Genomic DNA, 20,356 nt, shown 5'->3' with positions numbered 1-20,356 from the left:
GTACATTTGTAGAAGTTTGTAAGAGTCCCTGGAGACATGCCAAATTTCCTCAGTCTCCTCAGGAAGTGGAGGCGTTGATCTGCCTTCTTGGCTGTCACATCAATGTGGTTGGTCCATGAAAGATCATTGATGATATTAACGGCAAGGAACATGAAGCTCTCAACCATTTCCACTTCGGCACTATTATTGCTGATTGGGCCATGTACTCCACCATGCTTCCTGAAGTCAGTAACTAGCTCCTTCATCTTGCTGACACTAAGGGACAGGTTATCGTCCTGACACCATATTACTAATTTCTCTTCATCCTTCCTGTACTCCATCTCGGCAATGTTTGTGATTCAGCCTACCATAACTGTGTCGTTTGCAGACTTCTAGATGGAATTAGAGATGAATTTGGCCATACAGTCATGAGTGTATAAGGAGTATAGTCGGGGTCTGAGAACACATACTATACTTAAGATTTTCAGCATTTACTGTTTTTATTTTACATTTCCAGCATCTGCAATTTTGTTTGATTCTTCCCTTGTTTGCCATTAGAAACACCTTGACCTTCCACAAGGAATGCTGTTGCAAAGTATATCATCAAGAGTGCAAGTAACGATGGAAAAATGAACTGATGCATGTGCGTCCACAGAGTTTAATTAAGGGGAAACTCATTTTAAAATTCAGTTAAGTTGTGCATTGGGAATTTTTAGTAGCTGTAAAGGAATTCAGTTACTGTTACTGCAGTAAACAAGGTGCCTGCCAATTGGAGTTTCTCAGTTAATTTGGTAGTCAGCTAGAACTAATTACTTCATAATTACTGTCAGCTGAGGCAGCAACAGTAAAACTAGTTTTGTCTTTGCATTCCAGAGTGCAGAAACCAGTAAAAGACACAAAGTGCTGGAGTAACTCAGCGGGTCAGGCAGCATCTCTGGAGAACATGAACAGGAGATGTTTCGGGCCGGGACATTTCTTCAGACAAAAACGTGACCTATCCATGTTCTCCAGGGATGCTGTCTCACCCGTCGAGTTACTCCAGCATTTTATGTCTTTATTTTGTAAACCAGCATCTGCAGTTCCTTGTTTCTGCAGAAATCAGAAGTTGGTGATTGTTGAGAATTAAACAAACTGGAGGAAGGAGCGATATTTTAGTGATATTTTAAAGAAAAAAAACATGATTAATACAAGACACCAACACAATAATCCAAATCTCCAGTTTGAAAATGAGGAAGCAAAACTTATGAAATCACAGGAAGATGGGAAGATACAAGTAACTTTTTCCTTAATATTATTGGGGACCCATGAAATGACAAATCAGAGCAAAATGTGTAACTAAAATTGGCACCTAAAAATTAGTTTATTATCTTGGCGAAGTCTTAATTAGAATTTCTAAATTGCTAATTTGTGAATTTAATGACTAATTAAAGCATGTGTAAAAGAAACTGCAGATGCTGGTTTATTCCGAAGTTAAACAAAAGTGCTGGAGTAACTCAGCAGGTCATTGAGCATTTCTGGCGAAAAAGGATGGGTAATGTTGGGACCCTTCTTCAGACTAATCATGTAATGATCAGTTGCTGTAACATGTGGGACATGTTGGAGACTATGAGGAATCAAAGGCCAAACAGCAATGCTGAGGAAAAGGTCAATTAGCTGGAGGTCTTATGCCAGGTTGTAGTTACAACTCTTTCGTTTGGTGACCCTTGGACACATACATGGATAGGAAAGATTTTGAGGGATATGGGCCAATGCAGGCAAATGGGACTAACTTAGATCGGGCATCTTGGTTGGCATGGACGTTGGGCTGAAGGGCCTGTTTCCGTACTGTATAACTCTATGGTACTCTAAATATAGTGAATGCACAGGGTTTGGATTGGAAAGTGCAACTCGTCACAAGTGAGACAGGAGTGGGGATCTTGAAGTTTGCATTGGAAGAATCCAGCTAACCCTTCCCATGCACTTGGGGAGGGAGGTAGATTCAAAATCAAGTGGTATACATGGCAATTCAGGGAATATACGTTTTAGCTTCATTATCTTTACTAACTGAATGCAATAAAATCAAATATTTAAACGCATGAAATATAATTAAAACACACCAAATACAAGTGACAGGTTCCACATCAGTGGATAGGTTCTAATCAGGTTATTAAAAACAACTTTTTGCAATTAATGTAGACAAAAGATATTGAGAAAAAATACTTCAACCTGAGGAAGTTCCACTTATTTCCCACAGGATACATTCAAAAATGCAATAAAGATTCTCAAGCAGTGAGGTTATTTATAGATTGCATTGTATGAGAAATTAAAGCAGTAAATTCAGTTTTAAATTGTAATATACACAATATATACTTCTCTGATCAGTTACAGTACTTCAAGTACTCTCTTGTTCGAGGTCTTACCTCATAAAGTGTGTTGTATGTTGTTATAGTCAGAGTATTGGCGTGAAGCATTAGTCTTTCCCCAAGCAAGGTGAACAGGCTGTGGGTGTGCATGATCTCCACTTTCCTTCTGAAAGAGTCACCAAACATGACAAAAATAGCAGTGAACATTGACTCTCTTGTAAGACATGTTATTGAATATACAGTTTTATGCTGAGGGGGAGGGGTTCTAAACCCTAGAACAGTTCAGCACAGGAACAGACCCTTCAGTCCACAATGTCAACGGCGAACTTGATGCCAAGTAAAACTAATCTCCTCTGCCTTCACAATCATAACACTAACAATAAAAAATTGTCTTCCATTTGCAATGCCAATCCGTTCCAGTTTCTGGCTTCTCTTTTATCCATTTAACGTTTCGAGGGATGTGGGCCATACACGGGGCAGGTGGGATTAGTGTAGATGGGGCATCTTGGTCGTTATGGGCAAGTTGGGCCAAATGGCTTGTTTCCATGCTGTATGACTATGATACATTTTTTCTCTAACCCAAAAATAGAATTCACTAATCACCACTGGTTCTCTAATCCGGACAATCAGTCATTTCAAATATTCAGGTGGCCAGAAATTGGATAATACCCATTTTAATTTGGTCTGAGGTATACTGGCAAAGGTTTCGAGTTAGAATTATGAAAGCTGTGTTCTGTGCTCCACGTAAACTAAACAAGCTTGACCTTTGCCCAGTGCCAGGTGGGCAACTGATCATGTCATTATTGTATAATGCACATTGCTGCCTTCCCAACAAAGGAAGTTAAGGCTCCAAACTACAAACATTGTACAAGGCTCCAAACTTCGACCAATCTTATTAGTTTATTACTGTTCTCACTACTTAAAGGAATACTCTGTTGACATTAAGTGACTTAATAAAGGGTGGTGAATCTGTGGAATTTTTTGCCACAGAAGGCTGTGGAGGCCAAGTCAGTGGATGTTTTAAGGCAGAGATAGATAGATTCTTGATTAGTATAGGTGTCGGAGGTTATGGGGAGAAGGCAAGAGAATGGGGTTAGGAGGGAGTGATATATCAGCCATGATTGAATGGCGGAGTAGACTTGACGGGCTGAATGGCCTAATTCTACTCCTTTTACTTATGACGTCGTGGCAGCTACACAACTAATTTCTGGCTGCAAAATCCTTCTTCAGAGGACCACAGTGCACCAAAGAACATAGAACAGTACAGCACAAGAACAGGCCTTTCGGCCCACGATGTCTGTGCCGAACATGATGCTGACCAACTCTTATCTGCCTTGACATAATCCATTTCCCTCTATTCCCTGTATATCCCCATGTCTAAATGTGCCGAACATGATGCTGACCAACTCTTATCTGCCTTGACATAATCCATTTCCCTCTATTCCCTGTATATCCCCATGTCTATCAATTAGCCTCTTAAATGCCACTCTCGTACCTACTTCAATACCAACTCTAGCCATGCATTCCAGGTACTCACCATCCTGTGAAAAAAAACATGGCCCGCACATCTCCTTTATACTTTGCCCCTCTCCACCTTAAAACTATGCCCTCTAGTATTTGATCTTTCCATCTTGGGAAGAAGGTATTAACTGTCTCCCCTAAATATGCCTCATAGTTTTATCTACACAACAAATAATAGTTTTTTCCACCATTTACTCACGAGGATATTCATTCAGTTGGTGTCTCAGTTTCATATCATGGCGGCCATCATTAGCATTGTTACTAGACATCTGCCATAGGGAGTATCCCTGTTTGCGGTAACACCCTTCTGCGATGGCTATGCAAGGTATTGTGCGCTGCTTTTAATTGTATGGGGTTCATTTGAGAATTGTCCAGATTGTAGAAATTTGAATCCCACCAAAGTAAAAATGATATTGAAATAATTTCTGTAGCTTAGTTCAGTTTATAGATACAGAGTTGAAACAGGCCCCTCAGCCCACCGAGTCTGCGCCGACAAACGATCATCCGTACACTAGTTCTATCCTACGCACTAGGGTTAATTTACAGAACCTACACATCTGCACGTCTTTTAGATGTATGTTAAAACCAAAGCATCTGGGGAAAATCAATGCGGTCAAAAGTCAAATGCGGTCAAACATTCTACTTTTGACCGCATTGATTTTCCCCAGATGCTTTGGTTTTAACATACATCTAAAAGACGTGCAGATGTGTAGGTTCTGTAAATTAACCCTAGTGCGTAGGATAGAACTAGTGTACGGATGATCGTTTGTCGGCGCAGACTCGGTGGGCTGAGGGGCCTGTTTCAACTCTGTATCTATAAACTGAACTAAGCTACAGAAATTATTTCAATATCATTTTTACTTTGGTGGGATTCAAATTTCTATACAAATAACACCCGAGATCAAGATCGAACCCGGGTCTCTGGCACTGTAAGGCAGCAGCTCTACCACTGTGCCACTGTGCAGTGTTGGCAGAAATCTTTGGAATATCAAACTCTGAACTTCAGAAAATAATCTATAGAAAATAGCCAACCCTAGAGGAATGTACACACGAAGTTTGCAGAATTGTCAACCTGTATGATCATTTTTTTTTGCGAGTTTAGATTTTGCCAATTTTGTTAACTTGCTGATGATTATCCTTATTCCAGTCCAACATGCCTATCCTTCACTGCGTAATATTCCTCCCTAACTACATTGTCACTATTTTCACATTTGTTTGCGCACCCACCCCAGTCTCCACATGCCGACTTTGGCCACGAACTTAGCCACATATTTGACCCTTGGTGCTGCCAACCACATCTCGGCCTCATCACTCGCCACCTATCGATATTTTACAAGTTGTCAGCACAAGACATCAGATGCAATCCATCTCTTGGCAAACAGGATTAATTGTAAACCATGTATTATGTGCAACATAATGGTGGTGCAGCTGGTAGAGCTGCTGCCTTACAGCACCAGAAACATTGGTACGACTCTGACCTCGGGTGTTGTCTGTGTGGAGTTTGTTTTTCTCCCCGTGGTCGCGTGGGTTTCCTCCAGTTTCCTCTCACATCTTAGAGACGTGCAGATTTGTACGTTAATTGGCCTCTGTACATTGCCCCCAAGTGTGTAGGGAGTGAATAATAAAGTGGGATGACATAGAACTAGTGTCAACAGATGATTGATGGTCGGCGTGGACTCGGTGGGCCTAAGGGCTGTTTCCATGGTGTTTCTTTCAATCAATTCAACCAAACATCGCGAGTACATGGATAATAAATCAGGAATAATGAAAATGTAGTGTAAACTAAAACATAATTTAAATGCTCATTACTTTATCCCAATCAATCCCACTGAAGATGAATAACTCACGTGCTTTTACACTCCAAATGAATCCTGCAGCTCAAGAATATGGAAATATGAGAATGAATTTACTTTAAAGAAATCAAAAATGCATTATATTTAATGTCACTCAACCTACTTATGACCAAGATGCTTGAGGAAGTATCCCAGAACCTTTAGCGCTTGGACACGGATGCTTTCACTTTTAGATGCCAGCAATTTGTAAATAACCCTGAAAAGGAGATAGATGTCAATTTAATTAACATTACAATGATTCAAAAATTCCTGACTCGCATAATATTTTTCTGGCAAAATACTAAAATAAGGATAATTTTTCACCCAACTTTAAAATATTAAAAAATTTATCCAAGATCAAGTGTATTAGTTAAAAAATCTTAAATAAGGCAGATTTACATTTTTTTCTTTTGAAATACAGCGATCCTATAAAAACACTAGTATTGGACTAATAAAAAAAAAAAAAAACTGCAGGAGTAATTCAGCAGGTCAGGCGGCATCTTGGTAAGATTAATAGACGATGTTTCAGATCGGGACCCTTCTTCAGACTCCAGAGGACATGGACAAGCAACATTTCAGTTTGGGATCATTCTTCCAAATCAGATGCTGCCTGACTGAATTATTCCAGCACTTTCTCTTGTAAACCAGCATCTGCAGTTCCTTGTGTCTCCACTAACATTGGACTGATCACTCAACTCTTCCGGTAATTACATCAAATGATTTAGATGAGAACTTACAAGTTTGCAGGTGACACGAAAGTGGGTGATGAGGAAGGTTATCAAAATTGCAACAGGATCTTGGATCGGTTGGGCAGGTGAGCTGAGGAATGGTTAATGAAGTTTAATACAGAGAAGTGCGAGGTATTGCATTTTGGGAAGTCAAACTCAGGCCTACACATGAATGGCTGGGTTTTGGAAGTGATGAAGAGCAGAGGGATCTCAGAGTGCTGGTACATAGTTCCTTAAAAGTGGCATCACAAATAGATAGGGTGGTCAAGAAAGCTTTTGGGACATTGGGTTCAACAGTCACAGTATTGAGTATAGTTGGGTGGTCATGTTACAATTGTATAAGAAATTGGTGAGGCCACATTTACAGTACTGTGTTCCATTTTGGTCACCCCTTTATAGGAAAGAGGTTGGAAAGGGTGCAGAATACATTTACGAGGATGTTCCCAGGACCCGAGGGCCTGAGCTATATGGAGAGGTGGAGCAGGCTAGGACTTTATTCCTTGGAGCAGAGGGGGAATGAAGGGTGATCTTATAGAGGTATAAGATCATGCGAGGAATAGATAAGGTAAATGCACAGAATGCACAGAGAAGGTGCTGAAACATTGAAAATATTCAAGGCTAACAAAGACAAATTTTTTGGACTCACAGGAAATTACAGAAGTTGGATTCTGGTGCAGATTTTTAAACCATTGAATGCTGAAAGATATGGTGAGCAGATAAGCGAATGGTGTTGGTACAAAGAATAGATTTGTCAGGATCTTTCTGAATCTTTTCAAACAGGCTTGAGGAATCACATGCCATACTCCCTCCCCAATGTTAATGTTCTTACATACCTCTGCAATACATCCATCTTTTGCTTTCTCCTTTGTGTTAATTCAACTCCCTCTTAAGTCGACCTATTATATTTGCCCTCCCTCTTATCCAAGCCTTCCATGTTTCTCCAGAATTACAGAAACTTGAAAGTGCACACCACCAGACTCAGGAATAGTTTTCAGTCTTATCATGCTTCTAAACGGTCCTTCCATAAGCTAGAGTACTGTCCCATTCCATCAATTGTGAACATTGGAGTTTGGCTACAATACTGAGAACTACATTCTGCACTCTGAATCTTCCCCTTTGCTCTATTGTGCCCGAGTTTGGCTTGATTTTATCCGTGTACAGTATTATCTGATTTGATCGGATAGCATGCAAAACAAAAGTTTCCTTGGTGTACCACAATACACATAATAATAATAAACCTAAACCTGTTTCCTAAGTTCTTATATCCCTCCACATTACATCCTTCCATTTCTCTCTCCCTTGTGTTCACTCAAGTCCCCCTTTAAGTTGATCTGTTTTATTTGTCTCTCCCATTACCTGGGCTTCCATGTTTTTCCTGAATTCTTGCTTTCATCAGTGACTCACCGTATTCCATTTCGTTGATCAAAAGCAGGGATCATGGATGCAGGGTGCTCTGACATCAATGCAACCAGCAATTGCAGAACATCGTGAATGTTTTCATCCTGTTTCATGGTACAAACAGTCAGTCACTATACCAGACAAAATAAAGCTCTTCAATCCTCAGGTATTAGAACATATAAAATCCCTATATTTGACACTAGGAGGCAATGATTGATGGCCTGCTGCTAAAATATACAGCACAACAATCAGGCAGTTCCAATCTATCTAAATTTTCAATACCATACTTATCAGTTTGACATTGGTACCATTAGAAAAGTGCAAATCTGCAATAGTAAATGATGTTGCTTGTTCAGCGTTGTTCTTAAGTTGAAGAAATGTGAGATCTACATATGTTTTTTAGAATTGTCCTTATATCCACATTGCACATTAAAATATTACAGGACATTTATGGCTGAAGTCATATTAAATAACATTATCTAATATTTTACTTTTTGTGAAATTGGGCTTGAACATTATAAATGGTCAAGTAATTACAACATACAATATAACAATTGAAATAAACTGTGACTGATTTACAACGTGAATGAAGTTCAGTTATTTTACTTTCTTAGTTCCACTTCTTCTCAAGGTTGTGTTTCAGCTTCACCTGTAGTCCTGGGGATATGGAAAAACTTCTTCTACCTTCCATGAGCTTTGACAATAACTTTGGTTGATTGATTAGAGAAGGTGCCACACGCTGATCCCTTCCTCACCCCGAAATCCCCCTAAGTTATTCAACCTTTGAAATAATTCTCCATCAATTAGATAGTTGTCTACATCAAAGTCACCAACGATGTCAGCTGAGTTTAAAATAAATTAAACAACTCCAACAAAAAAGTATAAAAATCCAATTTTCAAAGGAATATCCGATTAATTTAGCAATTAGTTCACGAGTTCATAACACATTGGAGCAGAATTAGGCCATTCAGCCCATCGAGTCAGCTCTAGCATTCAGTCATGGCTGATCTATCTTTCTCTCTCAACCCCATTCTCATGCTGACCTTTGGCGCTGTTTCTAATCAAGAACCTATCGATCTCCACCGTCTTTGGTAATGAATTGCACAGATTCACCACACTCGGACTAAAGAAATTCCTACACATCTCCATTCTAAAGTGCGTCCTTTTATACTGAGGTTGTACCCACAGAATAAGAGAGTAGACTCGTACGCTATAGGAAATATCCCATCCACATCTACTCCATCTAGGCATTATTATTAGTTTTTATTAATGTGATTTTATTTTAACAATGTGCTTACCTCATGCATGGTCAACAGATAGTTCAGAATACTCTGAAGTTCATCTTCCTTGACACCACGATCCTATTCAAAAGTTAAGTTAAAGTTATTTATATTTCAAGAACTTCGTCAAATATAAATTATTAGATTAACTCTGACATGGATCATTGCAGCATTTATTATCTAAAATGTTCCTCTAATATTTTCACAAAATAAACTTTTAGCACACAACCATAGAAAATTTATAATGAATTGTGTTTCAAAAAAAGTAATCTTTCTTGTTTTCAATGTAACAGTATTTACAAAGATCGATTTTAACATTTCGACTTACCTTTAAGATTAGTTGCTTCAAAAATAGCAGCATAAAAGCCCTCAATGAAATAATTTCTTTCTGAGTTGGACGAGGACCATCTTGAAATAAAAATAATATTTTGGTCAACATGTAATTCCATTAACCAAGTTCCTAAAAATTATAATCGGGTACACACTAATTTATTTAAGATTTTCTTTTGAAAAAAAAACTATTGTACAAAGAAAGAGAACTCTAAAAAATTACTACTTGTTACAATTAACACTGACCAGATTAAAGGTTTCATTGTAAATTAATACAATCTGGACCAAGAAAAGTTTTTTTTTTTTATAAGTATAATCATAATTATTGATTATCCTATTTATTTGCAAATGTTGGCAGTCAATTTGGTCCATACTTAAACATTAAAATATTGTAAGATTTTCTGTGTGATACACATACTGTGATATTACAATGTGATATCTTCTATTTCAGCATTGATATGGCAGTAATTGGTGCCCTTGTAAATCTGCTCAGATGCCACACTTTTACATTCAGAATCTCCTTCATCTCAAAAGCTTTTGATTTCAATTGATCCATTTTCCAATTGTTATTTTTGAAATAAACAAAGTAATTGTCCAATTTACTAATGCTGCGCTAAATGCAAGATTACTACCTTCACCATGTACGATGGAACACTTATGTCCAACCACAGAGAACCACCAGCAATGTTCTAGTTCTGTGTCAGTTCATTTCGGACTTCTACACTTGTACATTTAGTTTAGTTTAGAGATTCAGCATGGAAATGAGCCCTTCAGCCTACCAAGTCAACGCTAACCATCGATCACCGATTCACTAGTTCCATGTTATCCCACTTTCTCATCCACTCCCATGTTAGGGGTAATTTTACACAGGCCAATTAACCTACAAATCTGAATGTCTTTTGGGTGAAGGAGGAAACCAGAGCACCCGGAGAAAACCCATGCAGTCACAGAGAGAACGTGCAAACTCAACGCAGATAGCATCCAAGGTCAGGATCAAATCCAGGTCTCTGGTGCTGTTGAGATAACAGCTCTACCAACGGCACCACTGTATCACTGTAAACACTGAAGTCAGATGCCAGCGCATTTCACCTCCTGGACTCTTCACAAACCACGAGTACGCCGAGATAAGGAACACATCTCATTCTGTCTCTATTTTTCACCAGCCACCATTAATTTAGGTCACCAACCCTGACATAAAAGGATCAGTCTGGAAAGTGGTTCCTGTAATTTTCTTCATTTTACTTGGCCTTTTTAATTTTTCAGTTTGATTTCATAATGTTTTTAGTTTTGATTCTTCAATGTTTAAATCTATTTGAATTTGTTTTTAAATGTTTCTAACTACTAAATGATCGTCAAGATGCACTGCCGGATGCCCAGTCTCTGCCTCTCTGGACGGTTGTGGAATCCAGACCTGCAGGCTGATTAATTCCATGGAGCAGCAAATGCTGATTGTGGCTGCAGGTAGAGTGCAAAGGGAGCAAGCCAGATTGAACATTAACAATGCTATTTCCCACTTCCAAGTTTATTCTCTCTATTCTTGCCCTTTTGATAAACTAACATTCTGCAGCTGATCATGTGTAAAGATTAGCCATTTACCAACACCTCCAGACTCTTACATTAAAAGAACAAACAAAAAAAGAAGAACAGTTATAGGCTTAGAAGACTGGTTTCCAAAAACTCTCTTGAGTTGAAGATAGACACAAAAAGCTGGAGGACTTCAGCGGGACAGGCAGCGTCTCTGGAGCGAAGGAATGAGTGACGTTTCGGGTCGAGACCCTTGGGTCTCCAGAGATGCTGCCTGTCCCGCTGAGTTACTCCAGCTTTTTGTGTCTATCTTCAGTTTAAACCAGCATCTGCAGTTCCATCTTACACACTCTCTTGAGTTGGATATAAATTCTAAGAAAGTCACAACTGTCCATCTCAAAATACATTGAAAGACACGAAGTGGTGGAATAACTTAGTGGGTCAGGCAGAATATCTGGAAAAGATGAATATACGATTCTTTGAGTTGGGACCCTTCTCTGACTCCTACTTAATTCTGAAGAAGGATCCCGACTCAAAACATCATCTATCCATATCCACATATGAATTATATTGACACTTGATGTCCTTTTTTTGTAAACCAACATCTGCAGTTCCTTATTTCTTCAAAATACATTGATAAAGGTAAAAATAAAATCAATTTCAGATTTTGCTGTACCAACTAACAGCACTAGGATTGACATCAACTTCAAGCATTAACAAATGTGTTTATGGCTTTGAAGCTAGCGTTTGTTAAGGTTTACACTCCATGAAAGCATCATTCCATAACAGTATACAGTAAAAAATATCTAAAACTGCCATATATCCCAGGATTAAAGTTAACAGAAACAGTAACAAAAAAGCAAATATTCTAAGGCAGTGAGTACACATTCCTGGAATGATACCTAGCCCTCAAATTCCTGGTTGCACTTTAACCAAGATCTCCTTCTTGCCAATAAAGGGCCTGTCCCACTTACGTGATTTTTTTCAGCGACTTTCCGGCACCCGTCATAGTCGCAGCAGGTCGCCGAAAGATTTCAAAATGTTGAAAATCCAGCTGCGACCAGAAAAAGATACGACTCTTTGGGCCACTACTCACGACCATACAGACTTTGCACTACATTTCAAAGGAGTCATACCAATGTTTGCCAACAAAACAACAGTGACACCAACAAAACAACAGTGACAGCCTAATTATCCAAAAAGGCTGCAGCATTGCAGGCTGGCAAATATTGCAACAAGTAATGAGTGAATACATGAAACGTCAGCTAGAACCTAAATAATCATGGCAACAAATTATGCTTCTCCATAACCAATCATATTGAGGCATTAAACGCAGTATAAAGTAGAATGTCATAATACATATGTAAAGAAATAGATTAATGAGAGAAAAAGAAACAAGGGTAACAAAAGCCTTAACAACCATGTACCAAAAGCTTAATGTGCCAATCGTACACTTTATTGACGTGACCTCTGTGAGCATGAAAAATATGCCTCAAGGATACCACATCAGCTGCTTGTAACTGTAAACCTGCCATACACATACAAATCAAGTAGCTTTTTGTTAACTTCAATGAGAACTTAAGGGACAGCACTATTAATTTTCAATGACAGAGAAACTGTTAGAGAATAATTAACTGTGACGGCATGGTTAGCAGGCTTTTGTATTTGGAAACTGAAATAATTTTGGTGAATTTAGTCTGAATCAATCTCTCACAGCACATTTGTGAGATTCACACATGTGGTGGGGGAAGGCAGGTAAATGCAGATTCACAAAACTAATCAAATCACAAACATATTTTGGGCACTGGGATCTCCTTAAATGATGATAATGTACGATTTACATTTAAACTAAAAACCATTGTTGCAGTGCCCTCTATAATTTTTGGGACAAAGACCCATCATTTATTTATTTGCCTCTGTACTCCACAATTTGAGATTTGTAATTTAAAAAAAAAATCACATGTGGTTAAAGTGCACATTGTCAGATTTTAATTAAGACCATTTTTATTCTTTTTATTTTCACCATGTAGAAATGGCAGCAGTGTTTATACATAGTCTCCCCATTTCAGGGCACCATAATGTTTGGGTCACAGCAATGTCATGTAAATGAAAGTAGTCATGTTTAGTATTTTGTTGCAGATTCTTTGCATGCAATGACTGCTTGAAGTCTGCGATTAATGGACATCGTCAGTCGCTAGATGTCTTCTCTGGTGATGCTCACCAGGCCTGTATTGTAGATATGCTTATGCTTGTTTTGGGAGCTAGTCCCCTTCAGTTTTCTCTTCAGCATACAAAAGACATGCTCAATTGGGTTCAGATTGGGTGATTGACTTGGCCACTCAAGAATTTACCTTTTTTTAGCTTTGAAAAACTCCTTTGTTACTTTAGCAGTATGTTTGGGATCATTGTCTTGCTGTAGAATGAATTGTACAATGAAAGTTTGGAGGTATTTGTTTGAATTTGAGCAGATGGGATGTGTCTATACACTTCAGAATTCATTATGCTACCACATCAGCAGTTGTATCATCAATGAAGATATGTGAGTTAGTACCTTCAGCTGCTGTACATGCCCAAGCCATAACACCCCCACCACTAGGTTTCACAGATGAGGTGGTATGCTTTGGATCTTTGGCAGTTCCTTCTCTCCTCCATACTTTGCTCTTGCCATCACACTGATATATGATCTTCATCTCATCTGTCCACAAGACGTTTTTTGCAGAACTGTGGTTGCTCTTTTATGTATTTCTTGCCAAACTGTAACCTGGCTATCCTATTTTTGCGGCTAACCAGTGGTTAGCATCTTGCAGTGCAACCTCTGTATTGCTGTTCATGAAGTCTTCTGCGGACTGTGGTCATTGACAAATCCACACCTGACTTATGAAGTGTGTTTCTGATCTATCGGACAGGTGTTTAGCGATTTTCCTTTGTTATAGAGAGAATTCTTCTGTCGTCAGCTGTGGAGGTTTTCCTTGGCCTGCCAGTCCATTTGCAATTAGTAAGCTCACCAGTGCTCTATTTCTTTTCAATTATGTTCCAAACAGTTGATTTTTGTTGATAAACAGCAATAAAAGTTTCCAAAGGTGATGGAAAGACTGGAGGAAAGACTAGGTGCTAAGAGCTCTCATACCTGCATTAAGGAGGCAATTAAACACACCTGAACAATTACAAACACCTGTGAAGCCATGTGTCCCAAACATTATGGTGCCCTGAATTGAAGGACTATGTATAACCACAGCTGTAATTTCTACATGGTGAAACCAAAATGTATAAAAATGGCCTTTAATAAAATCTGACAATGTGCACTTTAACCACATGTGAATTTTTCTATTACAAACCTCAAATTGTGGAGTACAGAGGCAAATAAATAAATGATGGGCCTTTGTCCCAAACATTATGGAGAGCACTGTAACTTGATGACAAAAACTAAACCTTCAATTTTTGTGAGCACAAAATATATGCCTCAGAGATACCACATCACGTACTTGTGATTGTAAGTTTGTTGTGCACATATAGATCAAGTTGCATTTATTTATTCTTTTATTTAAAAAATTATTCAATTATTAAAAATAATATTTACAATACAAGAAAACAAACCAGAACCCACCACCATAATACGCAACAAATATACAAAATTAACCTACTATACTGCTATGTTACAATCGTTGTCCAGGATGCGTTCCCCCCCCCCCCCCCCCCCGCGGTGCCCAGCGGTCCCGGAAATCCCCCAGGGTGCCCGCTTACAGCGCGTAATCCCTCTCTAACACCATCCGGGCTCGGACGTAACCCCGGAAAAGGGTCAGGCAGCCGTCTCGGGCAGAGCCCTCTTCCGCCTAGCGCCGTGACTCGCGGATGACCAGCTTGGCCAGGCCCAGGAGCAACCCAACCAGGACATCTTCGGCCCTATCCTCTCCCCTACGCACAGGGTGTCTAAAGATGAGTATGGTGGGTGAGAAATGCAGCCAGAAGATAAGGAGCAGCCCCTTTAGATAGTGGAATAGGGGTTGCAGCCTCTCACACTCCATATACAGGTGGTACAGACTCTTTCAGTCCGCAGAAATGGCAGGCGGCTGGCGAGTCTGTGAACCGCGAGAGAAACAGGTTACAGGGGACTCCTCGGTGCAGTACCCTCCACCCCAGGTCCCCGATGTAGAGGGGGAGAATCCCTGCGTAGAGGGACCTCCGCCGTGACTGGAAGGCGACACCGACTTCCACTTAGTGTCCGGATGATGGACCAGGGCAAGGAAGTGCAGGGTGTGGAGGAGAAGCCTGTACAGAACTATCCGCCTCAGCGGGGGTTTGCTCAGCCGCAAGTACTCCACACATTTGATACCCCCCCGTGAGGCGGGACAAGGGCGGGCTGCTCTCACGTCCGGGCCGTCGCCCTCCGCCGGCGGAGGGAAGGCCCGGTCGACGGCAACCAGGTTCCACACTCTCAACAAGTCCCGATAGAAGCCGGGCATCCCCAGTAGCACGGCTGATGCCCACCATCGGGATCCGGATACATCTTAAAGGCAACTTTGGAAAAAGTTGGAAAAAGTGCGTCGCCAGCACGTGCCACCTGGGAGGACGCCCTAAATACAGGTATATCTGAAGGGTCCTGAGGCGGAGAGCCGCCAAATGGGTGCGAATGCACACCAGCAACTGACCGCCCTCCTCGATCGGGAGACTCAGGATCGCTGCAGAGACCCAGTGCTTTCTGTTGCCCCAGAAGAAGTTCACCAACTTCTTCTGGATGATCCCAGCAAAGGTGGCTGAGCGTGGTAACCAGCTTGGAGGGGATGATGGTATTGAATGCCGAGCTGTAGTTTATAAACAACAGCCAGTGTTTTTATTGTCCAAGTGGTCCTCTGCGGAGTGGAGAGCCAGTGAGATGGCATCCTCCGTTGCCCTGTTATGACGGTAGGCAAACTGTAGTGGGTTGAGGTTATTGTCAAGGTAGGAGTTGATATCCACCATAACCAACCTCTCAAAGCACTTCATCACCACAGACGTTAGAGCCACTGGTCGATAGTCATTGAGGCCGCCACTCTTAAAGCAGGTGGGAACCTCAGACCTCAGTAGTAGGTTGAAAATGTCTGCAAAAACCCCAGCCAGTTGGTCTGCACAGGTTTTGAGAACTGGACCAGGTATACCATCAGGTCCAGGTGCCTTCAGAGGGTTCACCCCCCTGAAAGATCTTTTGACATCGGCCTCTGTGACTGTGACTGTATGGGGGCTTGGGAAGGCACATCAGTGTTCTACCTATCAAAGCGTGCGTAGAACACATTGAGCTCGTCAGGGAGTGATGCTTCGCTGTCGCTTGAGCTGCCAACTGGTTTTGCCTTGTAGGAGGTGAAGGCATTCAAACCATGCCACAGTTGCCGAACATCCGCCCCATCCTCCAGCTTTGAACGAAAGTCACTTTTGGACTTTGTCAAGGTCGTATCTGGACTTCTTATAGACCTCTGCGTCACCAGACCTAAATTCCCAGGATCTGGTCTTCAGAAGAATGCGGATCTCCTGATTCATCCAAGGCTTCTGTTTAGGAAACACTCGGAAGGTTTTTGTTGGAACACAGTCCTCCACACATTTCCTTACGAAATCAGTAACGACTGTGGCGAATTCATTCAGGTCCGTTGCCGAGTCCTTGAAATTGCCCAGTCTACAGACTCCAAGCAGTCCTGTTGTTGCTCCGCTACCTCCCCAGACCAGCTCTGTGCAGTCCTCACCTCTGGAGATGCGCTCTTCAGTTGCTGCCAGTATGCAGGAAGAAGCAGCACCGCTGAATGGTCGGATTTCCCGAAGTGATGGTGAGGGATAGAGCAAATGGCGTCCTTGATGGTCGTATAGCAGTGGTCACAGCTTAAGGATAGAGGGGAAATCCTTTAAGACCGAGATGAGAAAAACATTTTTCACACAGAGTGGTGAATCTCTGGAACTCTCTGCCACAGAAGGTAGTTGAGGCCAGTTCATTGGCTATATTTAAGAGGGAGTTAGATGTGGCCCTTGTGGCTAAAGGGATCAGGGGGTATGGAGAGAAGGCAGGTACGGGATACTGAGTTGGATGATCAGCCATGGTCATATTGAATGGCGGTGCAGGCTCGAAGGGCCGAATGGCCTACTCCTGCACCTATTTTCTATGTATCTATGTATCTATGTCAAGGGTGTTTAATCCACTGGTACTGCAGGCGACATGTTGGTGGTAGTTTGGGAGTGATTTTTTCAGGTTGGCTTTGTTGAAGTTCCCGGCTATGGTGGTAAACGCCTCGGGGTACGCGGTCTGGTGCTTGTTGACCACGGCGTGTGGCTCCTCCAATGCTAGATGGACATCTGCCTGGGGTGGGATGTAAACCAAGGTCAGGATGATGGAGGTGAATTCCCTCGGGAGGTAGAAGGGGCGGCACTTCACCGCCAGATGTTCCAGGTGCGGAGAGCAGGAGTTAGATAGAACTGCCACGTTTGAGCACCATGAAGAGTTGACCGTTGTAAGTTATTTGGGCAAATCCTCCAAAATTATGGAAGAAATTGAATAAGCACATGGATATCTTAAAAGACAAATTTGCTGGCTGCAACGGAAAAAACCCCCCCCAATACACATCAAGAATCAAACCCGTCTGGCCTGTGGACTTGGACATCACACAACGGTGTGAACAGGGAAGGCTGAGACGGAGATAACGAGATTCTCTTGGATACACAAAGGGAGGAACCAAGCCTCAGCAGACGGTGGTAAACAGGCCAGCACAAGCACAATCACCATCGGGGATGATAACGATCAGGCTGAGGGATCATGACATCAGCAAACCCCTTATCATCGGAAGCCTATTGTTCATGCCAGATCGAAACTGGGAAACATCAAAAGAACCCCTTCTATCCAGAGGACCACCTGGGGGTTTCAAAGGAAGCTCAGGTATAAAAGCCGAAGTCAAGCCAGAACTCTCTCTCTCTTCCTGCTCTTCCTGCTCTGCTGGACAGCTCGTGGGCCTGCATCGACTTCGCTGTGAGTATCCTGGTGACCTGGTGAATTTCCCGAAATAGGAGGTTGAGGGGAGAAAGGTCAAGGGGGAGTATGCTTGCAAGTAACTTGTGTTAAAGTAAGTTTTACGACGTGCCCGATAGTTTTCGTCCATAGTTTTAGTTTAAAGCATAAGTTTAGCCACGCATTGTGTAGTGTTGGTGAGATTCGATTTCTCATTGTTTAATAAAGCCTGTAAATTTTAGACTTGCTTTGAGTCCATCTTGGTTTCTGTTTTCTCTCATCGGCACACTCTGGTCAATTCAACCTTTTATCATATCCCACCATAATTCCGAGGTCTAGAACCTAGGGGAATCCTTTTGTGGAGTAAAGGGAAAAACAAAACCCCTACAGAATGGCGACCGCGGCAGGACCTCGGTGGTTTGGGATATGTGATTTGTCAGAGGGGGTGAGAGAACGTAGCAAGATGGAGGAGAGAATCTCCTCTTATCTGTTTAAAAAGATCAATCTCACCAAACAATGGGTGATAGCACTGTTGAGAGCTGAGCAGCCCGCAGAAGCTGCAGCTCAATGGACGGAAAGCAAACTGTATAATAAAGGGCAGGAAAAGGCAGTTTGGCTAGCGTGCCTATCACAGCAGGTAGCCAATATGCAGAGACAGATAGATAGACTGGAAGAGCAACAGAGAGAAGCTAGGGCCAGCGCTGAAGAAAGCGCTAGAGAAGGGGAAGGGCTATCTGAGGAATGCAGTAAAGCCAGGCAGTGTATCTTGCAGGCGAGGGAGTCCCACAGAAATGCCCAGGAATTCCTCCAATGCCAGGTGGTAGAGGCAAAGGAGAGGGAAAGGAACGCCCAGGAACTCCTGGCTCAGAGTACACAGAAGTGCAGGGAGCTGGAGGGAAAGTTCCAGGATATACAAGCAGCATACAGGGTGGCCCGTAGCGAGCTAGGCAATAGTGATCACGGGCCTTGCCAGGCGAGGATAGCGCAGCTGGAGGAGACTCTGTCCAAGACTAGGGGACGGGTTCACCTGGTAGGACCAGGGGGGTCCCCCGGGGGCAGAGGGCTTCCCTCAGCAGATGATTCCCCAGTGGCAAAGGGGAATAGACCGCCTCCTGAGGCGCCGGGGATAGGTCCGGGTCGGCAGGTGGGGTTCGGGTTGTCCGGGGAGGGACAGGCCCAAGGAGGGGCGGGAGAGCACCCTCAGTTAGCGGCTTCCGCGCCATGTGTAGCACACCACGAGGTGGTGGGGTTACCGATCATGGTGGGAGAGCCAGGGGTAAAGGGGCAACAGCCCCGAGTAGGGCAGATGTGCCCGGTACGGCAAAGGAAATATGGTCCCCCGGTAGGGCAGGCAGATAGGGGGCCCATAGAGAGTGATATCATCATTCCCCATGGGGCACATGTGCTGAGGGGGATGGTGGCTCAGGTTCCCAAGTTAACCAGGGCAGGAGACCCGTCATTGCATTTTATGGAGGTGCAGCAGGCAGCCGACATAAACGATTGCGATGAGGTAGAACGGGTAAAGCTGCTACTGATGACCCTAGATTCATATCTATGCAAGGCGGTGACCTCCAGGGAAGGGGGAAGACCTGAAACATGGGTAGCGGCACAGACAGCGGTTCTGGAGGCCATGGGGTTGAATCAGGGTAGTCCTTTCACCAGGGTGGGGGAGACGGAGCAGCAGGTAGCTGAGTCCCCGGACATGTTCGCAGACAGGCTGTGGGCAGTGTATGAGGGAGCGTGTGGGATGCCTTTAGATAGGCAGAATTTAGATGGGAGAACAGCTCACTGGCTGAAGACTCTGGTGGCGAATTGCCTCCCGCGAGTTAGGGCAAGGGCCGAGCACTGGTTCGACCCAGCTGACCCAAACCTTAACGAGGCGGAGGTGATCAGGAAGCTCACCCTTGCGTACCGCAATGGAGAGAGAAGTGAGGAGAAGCCCTTCAAGGGCAAGGTGCACGAAATAGTACCGGCACCCCCCAAAAGGAGGCAGTGGAAACAGGAAGGCAGCCAGACCTCTTCCGAGATGAGGCCGGTGTGCTACGGGTGTGGGAAGCCCGGGCACTACAAGAGGGAGTGCAGAAACCCAAGTAGAGCAGTGGGGGACAGGACCCCGGTAACGGCCAACCCAGCCCCGGAGGTAACAATAGATGTAAGAGATCTAATTACCTATTTGCAGTCAAAGGCGGGAGGGTCCGGACAGGTAGCCATGGCAACAGGCCAGGGCGCGCCCGTATCCGCACCCCCGGCACCTTTATGACTGCCAGTGAAACAGCCCACATTCCTATGCCCGTTAGAGTGTGGCCCATGTGGGAGACCCTGGGTCAAGATGGAGGTCCAGGATGTGGTCGGGAGTTGTCTGCTGGACATTGGTGCTTCCAGTAGCATTGTCCACATGAACAACCCCCGTACATCCCCTCCATCTAGTAGGGCACCCTATAGTCCACGATGCGAGGGAAATCAGAGG

The 20,356-nt window shown here is 42.9% G+C and overlaps 1 protein-coding gene across 2 annotated transcripts in view; it reads right to left on the bottom strand.

Annotated features, from left to right (window-relative positions):
• Positions 1-2,309: 2,309 nt before the first annotated feature.
• LOC116974453 (neurobeachin-like) overlaps positions 2,310-20,356 on the bottom strand; it is a 140,608-nt gene continuing 122,561 nt past the window's right edge. Inside the window, exons 14-19 of one of the 2 annotated variants that reach the window (XM_033022905.1) lie at positions 9,409-9,488; positions 9,099-9,161; positions 7,807-7,904; positions 5,799-5,891; positions 5,690-5,713; positions 2,310-2,487 (exon numbers count right to left, since the gene is read on the bottom strand). In XM_033022905.1, the coding sequence (XP_032878796.1) occupies positions 2,337-2,487; positions 5,690-5,713; positions 5,799-5,891; positions 7,807-7,904; positions 9,099-9,161; positions 9,409-9,488 (509 nt within the window). In that variant the 3' untranslated portion in view covers positions 2,310-2,336. The remainder of the gene's footprint in view (positions 2,488-5,689; positions 5,714-5,798; positions 5,892-7,806; positions 7,905-9,098; positions 9,162-9,408; positions 9,489-20,356) is intronic. The other variant, XM_033022906.1, reaches the window with a different exon arrangement.

The sequence above is a fragment of the Amblyraja radiata genome, chromosome 6 (genome assembly GCF_010909765.2).
Source record: "Amblyraja radiata isolate CabotCenter1 chromosome 6, sAmbRad1.1.pri, whole genome shotgun sequence".
In the NCBI taxonomy this organism is placed as follows: domain Eukaryota; kingdom Metazoa; phylum Chordata; class Chondrichthyes; order Rajiformes; family Rajidae; genus Amblyraja; species Amblyraja radiata.
This window is presented reverse-complemented; position numbering and strand designations above follow the sequence as displayed.